General features: G+C 41.1%; 1 protein-coding gene across 4 annotated transcripts in view; it reads right to left on the bottom strand.

The window, feature by feature from the left end:
* Positions 1–16,659, bottom strand: part of LOC144493605 (tripartite motif-containing protein 2) — a 147,462-nt gene that overhangs the window by 13,123 nt on the left and 117,680 nt on the right. For all 4 annotated transcript variants that reach the window (XM_078212812.1, XM_078212792.1, XM_078212781.1 and 1 more), the window contains exons 5-6: positions 12,691–12,871; positions 6,737–7,469 (exon numbers count right to left, since the gene is read on the bottom strand). In XM_078212812.1, coding sequence (XP_078068938.1) covers positions 6,737–7,469; positions 12,691–12,871 — 914 coding nt within the window. The remainder of the gene's footprint in view (positions 1–6,736; positions 7,470–12,690; positions 12,872–16,659) is intronic.

Here is a 16,659-nt window from a genome sequence, read left to right as displayed (position 1 = left end):
GGTATATTACCCGGAGTCGCAGCATATCCTCAAATAAGCATCATTTCTACTAGAATATTTACGGGAGAAAAACACTCAAATAAAATCAGAGAAACATTTAAGTGGGTCCACATTTATTACATCCTGTCACTTTACAAATGCACTGTTCAGAAAATTCCATCGAGCAGTTCCCACTTTGTATCAAAATTTCCTTCAATGTACCTTGCCAAGGCAGGTGTGAACAATTCCAAGGAATTTCCCACTGTAGCAAAAGCATCAAGTCACACCATCCAGCTTCAGGAGCTTTATTTGATATCCCGAAGCATACAATTTAATTTGAACTGATTTTAAAATCTGCTTTCATGAATAATACTAGTATTTCTTAGCACTTTAGTCATTGGTTGTGACCATAGCTATGTGTAAGAATAGGGATTTATTCAACTTAAACTTAACATTGCAATGCATATGTATTTTACCTCTAGATATTTAGCAAAACAAACAACAAACCTTGGGATTCAATCCAAAAATGCACCTTGCACTCAGCTGTAAGAATAAGAGCAGGATCTGCCTCTACAGTCCCTCTATCTGCTTCACCAATTAATAACATGGCTGAACCCCTACCACAACTTCACTTTCACCGCAGGGACTGGGGTGTTTTACTGACCCATCCAATCACATTTTGTTTTGATGTTTTAAGTTTCCTTTGAGATTCCGTTACTTTGATGCAGTATCCTTTTAAGGAGCTGCAGATTTGTTGACTGCGTTTATTTGGTTAACCAAAGAAGCACAACTCCATTTTCTCACCTGTTCTCCACACACACACACATCCAATTCCCTCAGTCCAAAAATCTATGGGTCGCAGTCTAGCACATCCTGTACTCAATGACTGAGCACCGACAGTCACTAAAGAGAATTCTAAAAAATTCACAACCCTCCAAGTAAATAGATTTTTCCTCATCTCAGTTCAAAACTGCAATCTCCTTATGCCAAGACTAAGCTCCCTAGTTCAAAAGCTCTCCAGCCATGGGAAACAGCCTCAGCATGTACCTTGTCAAGCCCTCTCAGAATCGTATACATTTCATTAATTTGCTAATGCTCATTGTCTTAAGTTACTATTTATTGCACTTTGCAAGTGTGGTTCAGGCCACATAGTGCTGATATTCGGTCATTGATAAATTAATATTGCTACTCTGGCTATTGCCATCCAACATTTGTGCAGCATCATTCACAGAAAGAAGGCCCCCAAAGGATTTCACACGGGCACAAGAAAGACTGCCACACAGCCAAAGGGGAATAGATTAGGATTAATCTGAAGCTTCAAAAGATTAATTTAGCTGAGAGGAAGCTGAGGGGAATGAAAAGGTCTAAGTTTTGAATTTCAGCATGTACAACACTCAACTGAACGATCTACTGTCAAATGTTGGTGGAGGGGAAATGGGAAGTAAGTTGTACAAAAGGCCAGAGTCACGAGGAATGGAGTGTTTGGATGGGGCAATATTACACTGGATGAGATTCGAGAAACAGGAGGGAGTTGAGGGAAGAATAGATGATCATTGTGGTGAATTTTATGGGTGGGTGAATTGCTTGTCACCCACCCCCAGTAGGAAAAGGTAATCTTGAGCTGACCAACTTTTTTTTTTAAAAGCCCACCCTGGGTGGTCTTAATACACTGAGAGGTGGGACTTCTGCCCTCAGGGAAAGTAAGTCCCACCCACAAGAACTGCCAGCCAATCTGATTGAAGTTCTGGAGATGGGGGTGTCATAACGGGGGACACCATCTTGGGGGTTGCTCTCAGTTGGCACAAGCAACCCTCAAAAAGGTGGAATCCCTCCTCCTTCCCACCTTTTAGTTTGAAGTCATGAAAGAATGGGCTGGCCTCCTTCATTCCACCATCTCCCATGCCATTTTATAGCAGAGGAGGTGGAATGAGCTCCTTAAACTGCCCATCGATAGGCCTAAGGGTGGACAGGCTGGCTGAAGCCATACCCATTCCCTCATTATGGGGGACAACTCAGGGGGTGGGTAGCCACCCATTGCATTTCATGTGCCACTTCCCCCACCCCTCCAAATATGCCAGCTTTGGTGGGGACAGGGGAGGTGGGGTCCATGAAATTCTGCCTACTGTGTCTGTATTTTAGAGTTAAAAGTGCTGGAAAGACCCATTTCAGGTTACAAACACATAAATCACATTGGAAGTGCAAATAACGGCTTAATGTCTGTTGTAGAGGAGGGGCCAAAAGAGGTGGGGGAGTAGCAGTATTAGTTAGAGAGCATATTACAGCGGTGCAGAGGGAGGACAATTCAGAGGGCTCGTGTAATGAGTCACTGTGGGTGGAGCTCAGAAACAGGAAGGGCGCAGTCACTATGTTGGGGGTAAACTACAGGCCCCCCAACAGCCCAAGGGAAGTGGAAGAACAGATATGTCAGGAGATAATGGATAGGTGCATTATCTCCTGACAATGGGGGAGACTTCAATTTCCCTGGTATAGACTGGAAATCACGTAGGGCTGGGAGTCTGAATGGGGAGGAATTTGTAAAATGCGTACAGGAAGGTTCTTTGGAACAATATGTAGATAGCCTGACTAGAAAGGGGGCTATACTGGACCTAGTACTGGGGAAGAATGAACCCGGTCAGGTCTTCAAAGTTTCAGTAGGGGAACATTGGCAAATAGTGACCACAATTCTGTTAGCTTTAGGATAGTGATGGAAAAGGATGAGTGGTGTCCCAAAGGTAAGGTGTTGGATTGGGGGGAAGGCTAACTATAGTGGGATTAGGCAGAAATTGGCAGCTGTTGATTCGGAGAGGCTGTTTGAGGGTAAATCCACATCTGGCATGTGGGAGTCATTTAAGGAACAGTTGTTAGGGCTGCAGGATAGGCATGTGCCTGTAAAAAGGATAGGAAGGGTAGGATTTGAGAACCGTGGATAACCAGGGAAACTGAGGGATTGGTTAAAAAGAAACAAGAGGCGTACGTTAGGTCCAGGCAGCTAAAAATGGGGGGAGCTCTGGAGGAATACAAAGAACTTAGGAAAGAACTCAAACGAGGAAATAGATGTTCGGAGGGAGGATGTCCTGGCAGTTTTGAATAAACTGAAGGTCGATAAGTCCCCTGGGCCTGATGAAATATATCCTAGGATTCTTTGGGAGGCAAGGGATGAGATTGCAGAGCCTTTGGCTTTGATCTTTGGGTCCTCACTGTCCACGGGGATGGTGCCAGAGGACTGGAGAATGGCGAATGTTGTTCCTCTGTTTAAGAAAGGGAATAGAAATGACCCTGGTAATTATAGACCGGTTAGTCTTACTTCGGTGGTTGGTAAATTGATGGAAAATATCCTTAGGGATGGGATTTATGACCATTTAGAAAGATGCGGATTAATCCGGGATAGTTAGCACGGATTCGTGAAGGGCAAGTCGTGCCTCACAAATTTGATAGAATTTTTTGAGGAGGTAACTAAGTGTGTTGATGAAGGTAGGGCAGTTGATGTCATATACATGGATTTTAGTAAGGCGTTTGATAAGGTCCATGGTCGGCTTATGATGAAAGTGAGGAGGTGTGGGATAGAGGGAAAGTTGGCCGATTGGATAGGTAACTGGCTGTCTGATTGAAGACGGAGGGTGGTGGTGGATGGAAAATTTTCGGATTGGAGGCAGGTTGCTAGCGGAGTGCCACAGGGATCAGTGCTTGGTCCTCTGCTCTTTGTGATTTTTATTAATGACTTAGAGGAGGGGGCTGAAGGGTGGATCAGTAAATTTGCTGATGACACCAAGATTGGTGGAGTAGTGGATGAGGTGGAGGGCTGTCGTAGGCTGCAAAGAGACATAGATAGGATGCAAAGCTGGGCTGAAAAATGGCAAATGGAGTTTAACCCTGATAAATGTGAGGTGATTCATTTTGGTAAGACTAATTTAAATGTGGATTACAGGGTCAAAGGTAGGGTTCTGAAGACTGTGGAGGAACAGAGATATCTTGGGGTCCATATCCACAGATCTCTAAAGGTTGCCACTCAAGTGGATAGAGCGGTGAAGAAGACCTATAGTGTGTTAGTTTTTATTAACAGGGAGTTGGAGTTTAAGAGCTGTGGGGTTATGCTGCAACTGTACAGGACCCTGGTGAGACCACATTTGGAATATTGTGTGCAGTTCTGGTCACCTCACTATAAGAAGGATGTGGAAGCGCTGGAAAGAGTGCAGAGGAAATTTACCAGGATGCTGCCTGGTTTGGAGGGTAGGTCTCATGAGAAAAGGTTGAGGGAGCTAGGGCTGTTCTCTCTGGAGCGGAGGAGGCTGAGGGGAGACTTAATAGAGGTTTATAAAATGACGAAGGGGATAGATGGAATGAACGTTCAAAGGCTATTTCCTCGGGTGGATGGAGCTATTACAAGGGGGCATAACTATAGGGTTCATGGTGGGAGATATAGGAAGGATATCAGAGGTAGGTTCTTTACGCAGAGAGTGGTTGGGGTGTGGAATGGACTGCCTGCAGTGATAGTGGAGTCAGACACTTTAGGAACATTTAAGCGGTTATTGGATAGGCACATGGAGCACACCAGGATGATATGGAGTGGGATAGCTTGATCTTGGTTTCAGATAAAGCTCGGCACAACATCGTGGGCCGAAGGGCCTGTTCTGTGCTGTACTGTTCTATGTCTATGTAAACGAGGAATTAGAAGGGCAAAAAGGGGTGACGAAATGTCCTTGGCAGACAGGATTAAGGAGAATCCCAAGGCATTTTATTCATACTTTAGGAACAAAAGGGTTGTCCGGGGGAAAAAAAATTGGACCTCTCAGGGACAAAAGTGTGGAATTATGCTTAGAGCCCAAAGAAGTAGGGGAGATCCTAAATGAATACTTTGCGTCGGTATTCACAAAGGAGAGGGATGTGTTGACTGGGAGTGTCTCGGAGGGGAGTGTTGACCCGTTAGAGAAAATTTCCATTACAAGGGAGGAAGTGTTAGGTTTTTTAGGGAATATAAAGACTGACAAATCCCCAGGGCCTGATGGAATCTATCCAAGGCTGCTCAGGGAGACGAGAGATGAAATCGTTGGGCCTCTGACGCAAATCTTTGTCTCGTCACTGGACACAGGTGAGGTCCCAGAGGATTGGAGGATAGCTAATGTGGTCCCGTTATTTAAGAAGGGTAGGAAGGATAACCCAGGAAATTATAGGCCGGTGAGCTTGACGTCCGTGGTAGGGAAGTTGTTGGAGAGGATTCTTAGAGATAGGATGTATGTGCATTTAGAAAGGAATAAACTCAAACGATAGTCAGCATGGTTTTGTGAGAGGGAGGTCATGCCTCACTAACCTGGTGGAGTTTTTTGAAGAAGTGACTAGAATGGTTGACGAGGGAAGGGCCGTGGATGTCGTCTATATCGACTTTAGTAAAGCGTTTGACAAAGTCCCTCATGGTAGGTTGGTGCAAAAGGTTGGATCTCATGGGATAAAGGGGGAGGTGGCTAGATGGGTGGAGAACTGGCTTGGTCACAGAAGACAGAGGGTAGTAGTGGAAGGGTCTTTTTCCGGCTGGTTGCCTGTGACTAGTGGTGCTCCGCAGGGCTCTGTATTGGGACCTCTGCTGTTTGTGATTTATATAAACGATCTGGAAGAAGGTATAACTGGGGTGATCAGTAAGTTTGCGGACGACACGAAAATGGCTGGACTTGCAGATAGTGAGGAACATTGTCAGAGGCTACAGAAGGATATAGATAGGCTGGAAATTTGGGCAAAGAAATGGCAGATGGAGTTCAATCCTGATAAATGCGAAGTGATGCATTTTGGTAGAACTAACGGAGGGGGGAGCTATACGATAAATGGCAGAACCATAAAGGGTGTAGATACACAGAGGGACCTGGGTGTACAAGTCCACAGATCCTTGAAGGTGACGTCACAGGTGGAGAAGGTAGTGAATAAGGCATATGGCATGCTTGCCTTTATAGGATGGGGCATAGAGTATAAAAGTTGGGGTCTGATGTTGCAGTTGTATAGAAGTTGGTTCGGCTGCATTTGGAATACTGTGTCCAGTTCTGGTCGCCACACTGCCAGAAGGACGTGGAGGCTTTAGACAGAGTGCAGAGGAGGTTTACCAGGATGTTGCCTGGTATGGAGGGGCTTAGTTATGAGGAGAGATTGGGTAAACTGGAGTTGTTCTCACTGGTAGGCCGGAGGATGAGGGGTGACCTAATAGAGGTGTATAAAATTATGAAAGGCATAGATAGGGTGAACGGTGGGAAGCTTTTTCCCAGATCGGTGGTGACGTTCTCAAGGGGTCATAGGTTCAAGGTGAGGGGCGGGGGGGGGGGGGGGGGGGGGGTGTTTAAACACGGATATCAGAAGGACGTATTTTACACAGAGGGTGGTGGGGGCCTGGAATGCGCTGCCGGGCAAGGTGGTGGAGGCGGACACACTGGGAACGTTTAAGACTTATCTAGACAGCCACATGAACGGAGTGGGAATGGAGGGATACAAAAGAATGGTCTAGTTTGGACCAGGGAGCGGCGCGGGCTTGGAGGGTCGAAGGGCCTGTTCCTGAGCTGTATTGTTCTTTGTAGGACCTTGAAACAAAACTGTTAATTGATAGGACGGACTATGCGCCTGCACGTGCTGCTCCGGGTCTTCCGAAAATAATAAAAGTAATTAGTGTCTATGGCGTCAAGAGCTAACTACAAGACAGCTTGATATAATTCCTTAGACCCTGGATAGCAAGTTGCATCAGAGTACAGAGATGAAAGAGAAAAGTCTTTGATAAAAATCTACATACCAACTCTAAAGATCAAGTCATCTTCAATTGGATTCTCTTTTCTTTTTCCAGTGCTATACATGCTGGCTGGTCGTTTCACAGCCTTCTGTTTAACATGTCCGCTGCCAGGTGACTTCACACGTCGTTTGACACCATCGGACGTTGGCGAAAGATCAGTGGGTTTGACAACCCTCAACTTAAATGGACTTCCTTTAATATGTTGATCATAAAGTCTGAGTGTGAGTGTAAAGTCACCCTCTTTCTGCTCTTTCTGAATGGTATAGAGGAAGTCATAGGTACCATTCTTGTTGTCAAGTATCTCCCCATCGACCACGCTACCATCAGGAGATGCAATTTCAGCGCTTAGGCATGCATTTCCAGTTTTCACAAGTTCTCCATCTTTGTCCTTTGTTGTTATAGTAACAGATGTAGGATGGCCAATCACACACTGTCTCAAACCCTCACCGGTCGCAACAGTCTCATAAGCCACAGCATTTGTGGTGATTATGGTACCTAAATTATGAATGGATTTCTTCAGCCCTTCAGTTTCAACCACAAACTCCAACTGATCATTTTCTTGAGGCTGTAATGGAAACTCTTGAACAGCCAGTTCATTCAACCGATCACCCATTTGCTTCTTCACTAAAAGGACTTCTGTTTCAGTCCCATGGTTTAGAGCTTGTTCAGTGAAGTTGCAGCTACTCCTGATGCTTTCCTGACCCTGCAGTAATGCATCCAGTTGTGCTTGGAGAACCTGTAACAAAAAGATTACAAATCCATGCATAGCTTTTATTTCAAAATGTTACAATTTGCTCAAAAATCTCAGTAAGTTAACATTCTTTTCACTGAAATAGAGAGTACAACCTGCAAAACAAGAACATTCAACTCCCTTCATCACAAACATTTATTCAAAGCCTAATGGCTAATTAATAGTTAATGGATCAATTAAGCAAGAAAAATGTTGTTTAGCTGAGGAGGCAATACAACCTGCAAAGATAATCACAAATCAGAATTCTCAAAACTAAAACTAACATTGTACTCCAAGCACCAGATCATCTTTCATTAAGACAAGATTACAAAAACATGAGATTCCTTGTCTTCACTCATGCCTCAAACTAGTTGTAGCCTATTTTATTGGCATTATAGGTATTGAGTATAAATGCGTTATCCATACTTAAAGTTTCCCATCTTCCAGTGGAGTCACCAGTTGAAAAGTACAGGTTACTAATCTACCCAAGAGAAGTAAGCGCTAATTAATTATTAAGGAATTCTATGAACATTTTTATATAACACCACAATGTTTCCTCTCAGTTGTGCAAGCAGGCAGCTGCTCAGCAACCTGGAATGTAGCACGTATTGTGCACAACAGCAAGCTCACACAGGACAGCTGAGCATTTATACCTGATAAGTAAAAATGCAGCTGGCTGGAGAGAGTGGGAAAAGGCAGCTATGGTTGGAAGAGAGTGAGCTCAGGACCAAATGTATATGTGATTGGAGAGGCAGAGTGTAGGAGGATATTGTCATTGGAGGAACTGCGAGGTGTCAAGAACACAGCAACATGTGGCGAGAAGGACGTAAGGTGAGGAGCCGGACAAGTCCTCAGAGCCGTGGGAGAGACTGAGTTTCAGAAGGCGAGAGCACTCCAGACTCATCAGCCAAAGGCTGCAAGAGGGGAAGGGACTTAGGGAAAATTCCCCATTGGTGGGTCAGCCTGTGAGAGTCTGTGTTGCATGAAAGTACAGAGCCTGCAGAGCATTTAGTTGCCAACCTTGGATTGAAGCAAAACTCTGGAGGCTCATTTCATTTAGCAGCTCTCAATGTCCCAGGGCACAATCTGGAGCCAGATGGCACAAAGCAGAACAACTGAACGTGACAAGCCCAATGGAATCGGCCCATCATGACCAAATAAACATACTCAATCTAGGCCAAAGTTGATCAATGGCTTTAGTTGCAGGAGCATCAAATGCCTTCTTACAAGTAGGTTTATAATGCAGATTGGATTATTGATCATAGTTAAGGAGCCTGGTCAACGAACACCAGCATTTAGTATTGACTGGACCAAATATACCAGCCTGGAAACCACAGGTTAATTAAAGCTCTCCAGGGTTAATGGATCATGGGGGAGATACCAAATTGTGTGTGTTTCACTTCACTTCAATAAAGTGTTGGAGGAGTGGGAGCAGCCCCAAGAAATTTCCCAGTTATACAGTTAGACCAAAGATGTCATCAAGGAAGGAAAAGTCAGGTGATGGCAGCTAAAAAAATGTCCAATTTTGAGACAGACATCACCAGTTTTCAGATAGCCAGATTCAATTCACTGTATCCGTATGGGAAAATCTGATTTGCTTAATGCTTAAGCATTTTAAATTGCACTTTTTTTAGGAATGCAACTATAATGTTAAGTGAATAACTGGACTGTGTAAGTGTTGGGATGCATTAGAATAATTTTTTCATTGGGAACGTGCTATTATTCATTCAAAACGGAAGAAAGCAATGCTCGGGAACTCTACTGACATGATCTAAAGAGATTTCAATGTCCACAATGCTTTGAATCCCAAAAAATGATTTGCAGCTTTCACCTAGAGAAAAGAAACTGCCGCCTGCTCTTAGACTACTTTCATTGACAGACCATCTGGTGTAACTTGGAAAATAAAACTAATCAATCTGTTTCTCAGTTTCAGTAGGCTCCACTGCACAAGCATTAATGATTTTTTTGATAGTGAGTCCATTAAGAAGCTATGGCTGAGTTTCAAAAGCTGGAGAACCACATTTCATGCAGAGGATTGTGTACACAGTTTGACTGACATTTTTAAAGAGGTTATGAAAGGATTATCTGTCTTTGATGTGGTTACTGAATAAATGTTTGTTTGTACTTATAACTGAATGGCCCGAGGTGATTTCATTTTTTTTCCCCCAATCGGATGTGGGTTTTGAGCAACAGTTCTATTAGATTTGTCAGAGGTATACATTTTCATGTCCATTTCAAAAAGTTACTTTATCATGGTTTCTGAGGACATATGGGAGGCATGGAGGGTGAGCGAGAGTGGTACAATTAGAGGCCACTTTGGAAAGCTGGGCCAGTGTCTTAGCAAATAGAGGTGGACCATTTAGCCAGCATGTCTTGGCACCCACACTTTTCTGACATAGCCTCGTTAGCCAGGAACTCCAAACGACTCCAGGAGATGGAAATATGACATGTTATATGCAGAGATGACAGACTCGGTTTCTGCAGTTGTGAAACAGCTCAACTTCCGTTTTCCTGAGCACAATGTGAAAATCCAACTTAATGGAAATGGATGTAGTTTCACCAAGGGAAAACATTTGTGGGCCAAAGCTGGATTCCTGGAAAAATCCCGAGATATATATCACCAATTCATAGAATGATACAGCACACAGAAGGATCCACTGTACAGCTCTATAGGAGAGCTGCCTAATTAATCATACTCCTCTGCAATTTTTCTCCCTTTAACTATTTATCCAATTCCCTTTCAAATATTATTGAATCGGCTTCTGCCATCTTCAAAACAGAACATTCCAGATCATAACAAATCACTGCGTGAAATAAAAAGGTCTCATCCTGCCTCTGGTTCCTTTGGCAATGGCATTAAATCGGTATCCAATGGTTACTGGCCCTTCTGCCACCAGAAATCATTTTTCCTTATATGTATTATCAAATCCATTCATGATTCTGACTGGCTCTATCAAACCTTGTTTAACTTTCTCTTCCCCAAGGAGAACATCACAAACTTCTCCAGTTTATTGTCCCTAAGACTATTCTAGTAAATCTATACAGTATCCACTCCAAGGCTTTGACCTCCTTCCTAAACCAGCTTTTTAAAAAAAGAGATTTAGCATAACATCCTTGTTATGTCCATGATTGCTCCGTTAATAAAGATCCTTTTTTTTAAAAAAAAGAGCCTTCTTCCACCTTCAATGATTTCTACACTTAGAACTGCAGGTCTCTGTTCCTATACCCCATTGAAAATTGTAGCATATATTCCCTATTCTTATTACTAAAATGCATCATTTCATTTAGAGAAAAAAAAGTTATGGTTATGGGGAATGTTGATGATTGGAACCAATTGGATAGGGCTATTAGAGAGCTGAACAGGCACGATAGATCTAATGTCCTCCTGGGCTGTATCATTATAGAATTCACATTTCTCTGCATTACATTTAATTTGTCAATTTTCTCTTGAAGTTTGTGACTTTGTTCCTCAGTTTTACTACATTTCCAAGTTCCATATCACGAGAAGTTTGTAGTTTTAGATACATAACTGTTACTGAATATTAATTGTCACTAAAAACTCTGATTTTATGAATTATTGCATAGATTTTCAAACAGGGACTCTTAAGAGGGCAAAGATCAGATTTATGAGCATCTGAGACAGCACTATTGTTTTCTGCAATAATAGCATGTTTTCATTTGAATAACTAACAGTTTTTTGGAACAGTTTAGTGGAGGGAATCCTCAGTAATGGGTCAATATTTGAAAACCACCCCAAAACTGCAGTCAAACAACTGCTAAATTGTGTGTGTATTTCACTAAGCCAAGCTTTACTATCTTGTGCCCAATTATTCATATTTGGAGTCAGGTATTCTTGTTCTCAGTTCAACAGGGTATAATCATGGGAATGGTGGATAAAGTCAACATTTAGGTCAATTCTTTTCCTCTTTATAAAATTGTGAAACAACACGAGTCGGTACCATAAACTGTTACAACATCACGTGTTTTCCTCAAGTGCTGAAGGATAGAAAAATAAAGTTTGAAAATAAGTTTTGATTGAACATGTCTCACAGATAACTGTCTGAATCCACACCTTGTTGATTTCAGTTCCAAATAAAACAATCTGTATAGTCCATTGTGATAAAAAAAAATCTTAATTTCTTGTTAAAAATATTTGCAATTCAAAATACAGTGAACAGCCAACAAAAAAGTACAGTGAATAACAGCCTAGCACACAAGACCTTGGACAAGACAGCTGGGTTAAAATATTCACACAACAACAAAAGCAACAGTACATCACAAATCATTTAAATTGACATTTATTTTCAGCCCTCAAGTCTTTCATTAATGTAAAGAACCTTACCCTTGCTTGAATACATTTTTTGGACCAATATACTTTCATTCTAAATGGAGACTAACCAAGTAGAATTTAATTGTTTTTTTGTTGTGTCTGCACCAGAATAGTTAAATCTTTTCTCAGAGATGTCAACTCCTGTTTTGAATGTTAATTGAAACAAAAAAATCTGAGCATTCTGCAAGGAGCTGAGCCAGATTCAATCCCCAATCTGTAGCAAGTTAGCTGATCTCAGCCAGAATATCAGTCCCCTTAAACTGAAATACCCCTGGGCAAGAACTAAGTTTGGCTCAGTTATGGCATTCCCTGTTATTCTCCATATTCAATGTATATGTAGGCTCATGACGAGTAATCATGATTTGGAACAAGAGTGACCGACCGAACTTCAGAAAACATACTCCAGCAAGCATGAAACAACTTTAGGGAGGAGGAGGGGAAAAACAGAGAAAAATCGAGAGATTGAGAGCAAGCCAACAATTTCTAACAAAAAAAAGGTTAGAGGCTTTTTTAAAAAATCAATGATTCGCGATTTGTAAGTCAACCATCCTTTATACTCTTAACTGTTATGTTTTAATCAAGTCATTTGTTCTTGCTAAATCCTCTACATAGCAACTGTTCTGGTGCTACTGAAAACATGCTGCTTTCTGCAATAGTTATAGTTGTACCAGCAGTTTTACACAGTTAATCATAATCCTACTCACCTTACTACAGTTATTTTACTTCATATAAACTAAATGAAAAATACTAATTATGAATGAATTTTTCTTTTATTCAATCGTGGGACATGGGCATCACTGGCAGGCCAGTATTTATTGCCCATCCTTAGAATCAATCTACTTAAGCAGTTGTAAAGTCACTCAAACAGTAATTTGGTAAACACTGAAATTCTCTTACTTTTTGTTTAACACCATATGTAACTTCCAGTTCCATAAGCAGAACACTCTTTCGTACGTTTAAAGTCTTCTGGAGCTCATCAAAAGTAGCATGGATTTCTTCTTCAATGCTTACTTTCTCATTGGTCAAATCCTGCAAGATTTCGGACAGGAAACTAAGAGCAGAGTCCAACTCAGGCAACCTGTGAAAAGATCAAACATTATTTCTGTGGATTATTTTCATGACTTTGCCAGCCAGTTTATTCCCAATTTTTTAATAGAATAAATTGTGAACCATGAGATGCAGGCAACAGGGTGGGTACATCATCCTCACTGGAAGAGCAAGTAATGTTATGAGGGACAGCAAATTATGGCAGGGATCAGCAAAAAAAAAAGAAAGCAGAAAAGAATGAAAAAGAGAAAAAAAGAGGATAGACAAAAACCCAGAGAAACAAATAGGAAAGTAACAAAGAAAAAGTCAGAAGGAGGGTTAAACATTGACAAAAAGGTAGTCAGGATAGAATGGCATGTTTGTGAACTCAAAAAGCATTCAAAACAGATTTAAAGAATTGCAACTACAAACTATGGAGGGCATGATATTGTAGTTCTAACAGTCTTGGATTGGCTTTAGATGAACTGGGAATGTAATTACTGAGGAAAGATAGAGTCAGGGGAAATGAGGCACACTAATGTAAAAGAATTAAATCACAGTTTAGAACACAAGAATCTTCTGAGGTGGCTATGTCCACAGATTGCATACATAATGAAGGAAGATCCTTTGTGCATCTCAGTGAGGAGATAAGAAGGAGAACAGACATAGCAAACTGAATAGCCTTCGTCTGTGCCCTAAACTTGTATAGCTCAGAAGATACTAGTCATAACAGAAATCAAATAAATATTTTATATCATAAAATGATATAAGCCAAAGACAAGGTCAGAAATTTGTTTCCAGTATGATAAGATGTTGGATGCAATGGATTCTTGTTCTCAAAGTTTTAGTCATATTTTGGGACTTTCTTTATCCACCCACTAAGAAAAAATTCTGCTGCTGAGACAGAGGAGTTAGTGTGAAAATGAGACAGTGAAAGTGTGTTTCCAAAACAACAGGGAGTGACAATTAAATGCATTATCACCACCCCCACCACCCGCCCGCCCCATCCCAGCTGCCGACAAACACTAATATATTATTTTGGATGCTCCATTCACCCAATCCACCCATTTCTTGTAGTCAGCAGCAATAGGTCAGGGCAGGATGGGTTCAGCAGAGAGGAAAAATTCATTTACTCAAACTCTAAGGCAACTGGAATCAATGGCTGACCAGGAAAGTTAAGGCAAGCACTAAAATGGAGTAGTAAAGCTTGGTTTTTGTTTCTCTTACTCAAAAAAGTAGCTGAAGTTAAATAGAGTGAGTATGTTTGGAATTATAATTGTTACACAATTTGATTTGGTAAAATAAAGCTGCTTAATAATTCATATCTCGACTCATCTCAGTGTTTGTCAACCTACCTAATAAAATATTTGAAATCATTTTTGTGGGGGCGGCAGGGGAGACATGTGAAAAACATAGGCCCAGTAAATTGGTGAATGCTCACTGGAATTAAATAATAAATTAGACAGCAACTGCATGACAATTTATGCTACAGGAAAAGACTGCAGATTGGATGGCAAGTTGACACTGTCAGGTGCAAAGGCCTTGGCCAACCTTGAATTGCCCGGGAGCTTAGGGAATCTATAATTCCTCATTGCATTCTCCATGGCAATGCCTTGGCCAGAGTCAACTTGCCAACCAATCAGCAGTCTTTTTACTACAATGGTGAACTGTTGTGATCAGAAATTTGGCACTCTTGAGTTTGTCCTGATGGGTGCAAGACTAAAAGCTTCACCAACATGTCTCGCTTTTCAACAAAATTGAGGTGTATTAGGTCTTAATTAATACCAAAAATATCCTTCCTAATGTGCGATGTCTAGAACAGCTCACAGTATTCCAGGCATTGTCTAGCCAAGGTTTTGTATAGCTGGAGCATGACTTCTAACCCACTGTAGGATATTCTTCTAAATATTGAGGCCAGCATTCTATTAACCTTTGATTACTTTCTGTACCTCTCCTTGACATTTTAATACTCTATATACCTAGATCTCCACATCTCTTCAGACCTCCAGTTTGTAGCCTTTTATTATGTAGAAAGTACTCTGTTCAATTCTTTTTATGTCCAAAGTGGTCACCTTTGCCTACACTAAAATTCATTTTCCACAGTTTTGACCATTAATGTAATCTATTGTCACTTTACAATGTTATGCTTCATCTATACTGCTTACAATGTTTATCTTTGTCATCAGCAAATTTTATGTGGCTTTCTATCCCATCACAAATAATTAATGAACTGGTGAATAACTAAAACACCTACATAGATCCTTGTGGGACATCACTAATCATATACTGCCAACTAAAGTACCTGCCCATCATTCCTATTTTTTTCCTTCCTCTCAACCATTTCCTAACCAGATAAAGAAATTGCCTTCAATTCCATGAGCTTCAACATGAACCAACAGTCTCTTAAGGGACTTTATTAAATGCTAGAAATCTATATAAATAATAACCACAGATATTCCCTTGTTCACTACTTCAGTCGCCTTTTCAAAAAGAAAATTCAGTCGTGTTTGTCAGGCTCTTTACAAACCAATGCCTACTCAGATCAGCAGAAAATTTAAGGTATTCAGTCACCCTATCCTTAATTATCGATCTGAGAGATGCTGGGCCAACTGGTCTATAATTCCCTAGTTCCCCACTAATCTTTTTTAATAGTGTGGTGGGAGTGGGAGGTCAGGTGTAGGCAGCCTTCAAACAATCTCGGAAGCCGTGCTGCTGCTACCATCGAGAACAGGAACGGGCCTTCTCACCAGCCCACCTCAGCACCTACACTCTGACACCAATTTGCAGCTTGCAAACTGCCCTACCAACCTGAACCATGCAGGAAAAGACAAAACTCCCCGGCAAAGTCTCACAGTTGGGAGTGCAGTTTGAGAGCTGCAAAATCGCTCAACTCACAATGTGCTCCCAAGAGGAAAATCCAGCCCTTAAGGGCAAAATTACAATATAGTGGCAGTGACGGAATAATGTTTGTCCTAAAAAGGGCAATTACTTCTTATAAAACCCTTTTTTCCATTTGTTAAAAAACAAAAATCAATATCTTCAATAGGATTATTGCTACTTTCTGCTGAGTGAGACTCATGTCATCTATCAAACTGACAAGGTTGAGTATTTCAATTACAGTATATTTTGCATCAAGTGTGTCACTCGAATCTGTTTAGACGATGAACTGGACTAATAAAAATAAATTACACCAATACAATCCACTCCTGTCAGAGCAATTCGTAAATTGATCGTCACTAAATGCAAATACATTTTATGATGCAGTAAGTTAAAATACAGTCCATACAGCAAACAATTGGGTTAAAATCCAGTGTAGATGGATGGAAATAAATCTCTCATTCTTCTAAACTCCAATAATTACATACCCAACCTGCCCTTCATGTCAGGAATCAACTTAGTAAACCGTCTCCAATGCAAGTATCCCTCTATAAATAAGGAGACCAAAACTTCCTAATACTTCAGATGTCGTCTCAGATGCAATGCCTGTACAGTTGTAACAAGACTTCCCTACTGGACATGCATACTAACTTGTGATTCACATACAAGGATAACTGGATCCTTCTATCATAGTATACTGTAATCTCTCTCAATTTAAACATTTTGCTCTTCTATTCCTGCTGAAGTGGACAACTTCACATTTCCCACACCATATTCCATCTGCCAAACCTTTGCCACTCACTTAACTTGTAGAATCTTTATATACTCTTTACAACTTGCTTTGTAATGTCAGGAAATTTGGTTATATCTGTTCCTTCATCCAAAAATACTCTGCAGAGTTTTGGTCATCATATTACAAAAAACATATTACAAACACCGGAGAAGGTATATAAAAGGTTTACC

Source organism: Mustelus asterias, chromosome 1 (genome assembly GCF_964213995.1).
Source record: "Mustelus asterias chromosome 1, sMusAst1.hap1.1, whole genome shotgun sequence".
NCBI classification, from domain to species: domain Eukaryota; kingdom Metazoa; phylum Chordata; class Chondrichthyes; order Carcharhiniformes; family Triakidae; genus Mustelus; species Mustelus asterias.
Note: the sequence above shows the minus strand (reverse complement) of the source record. Positions and strands in the feature narration are given on the sequence as shown.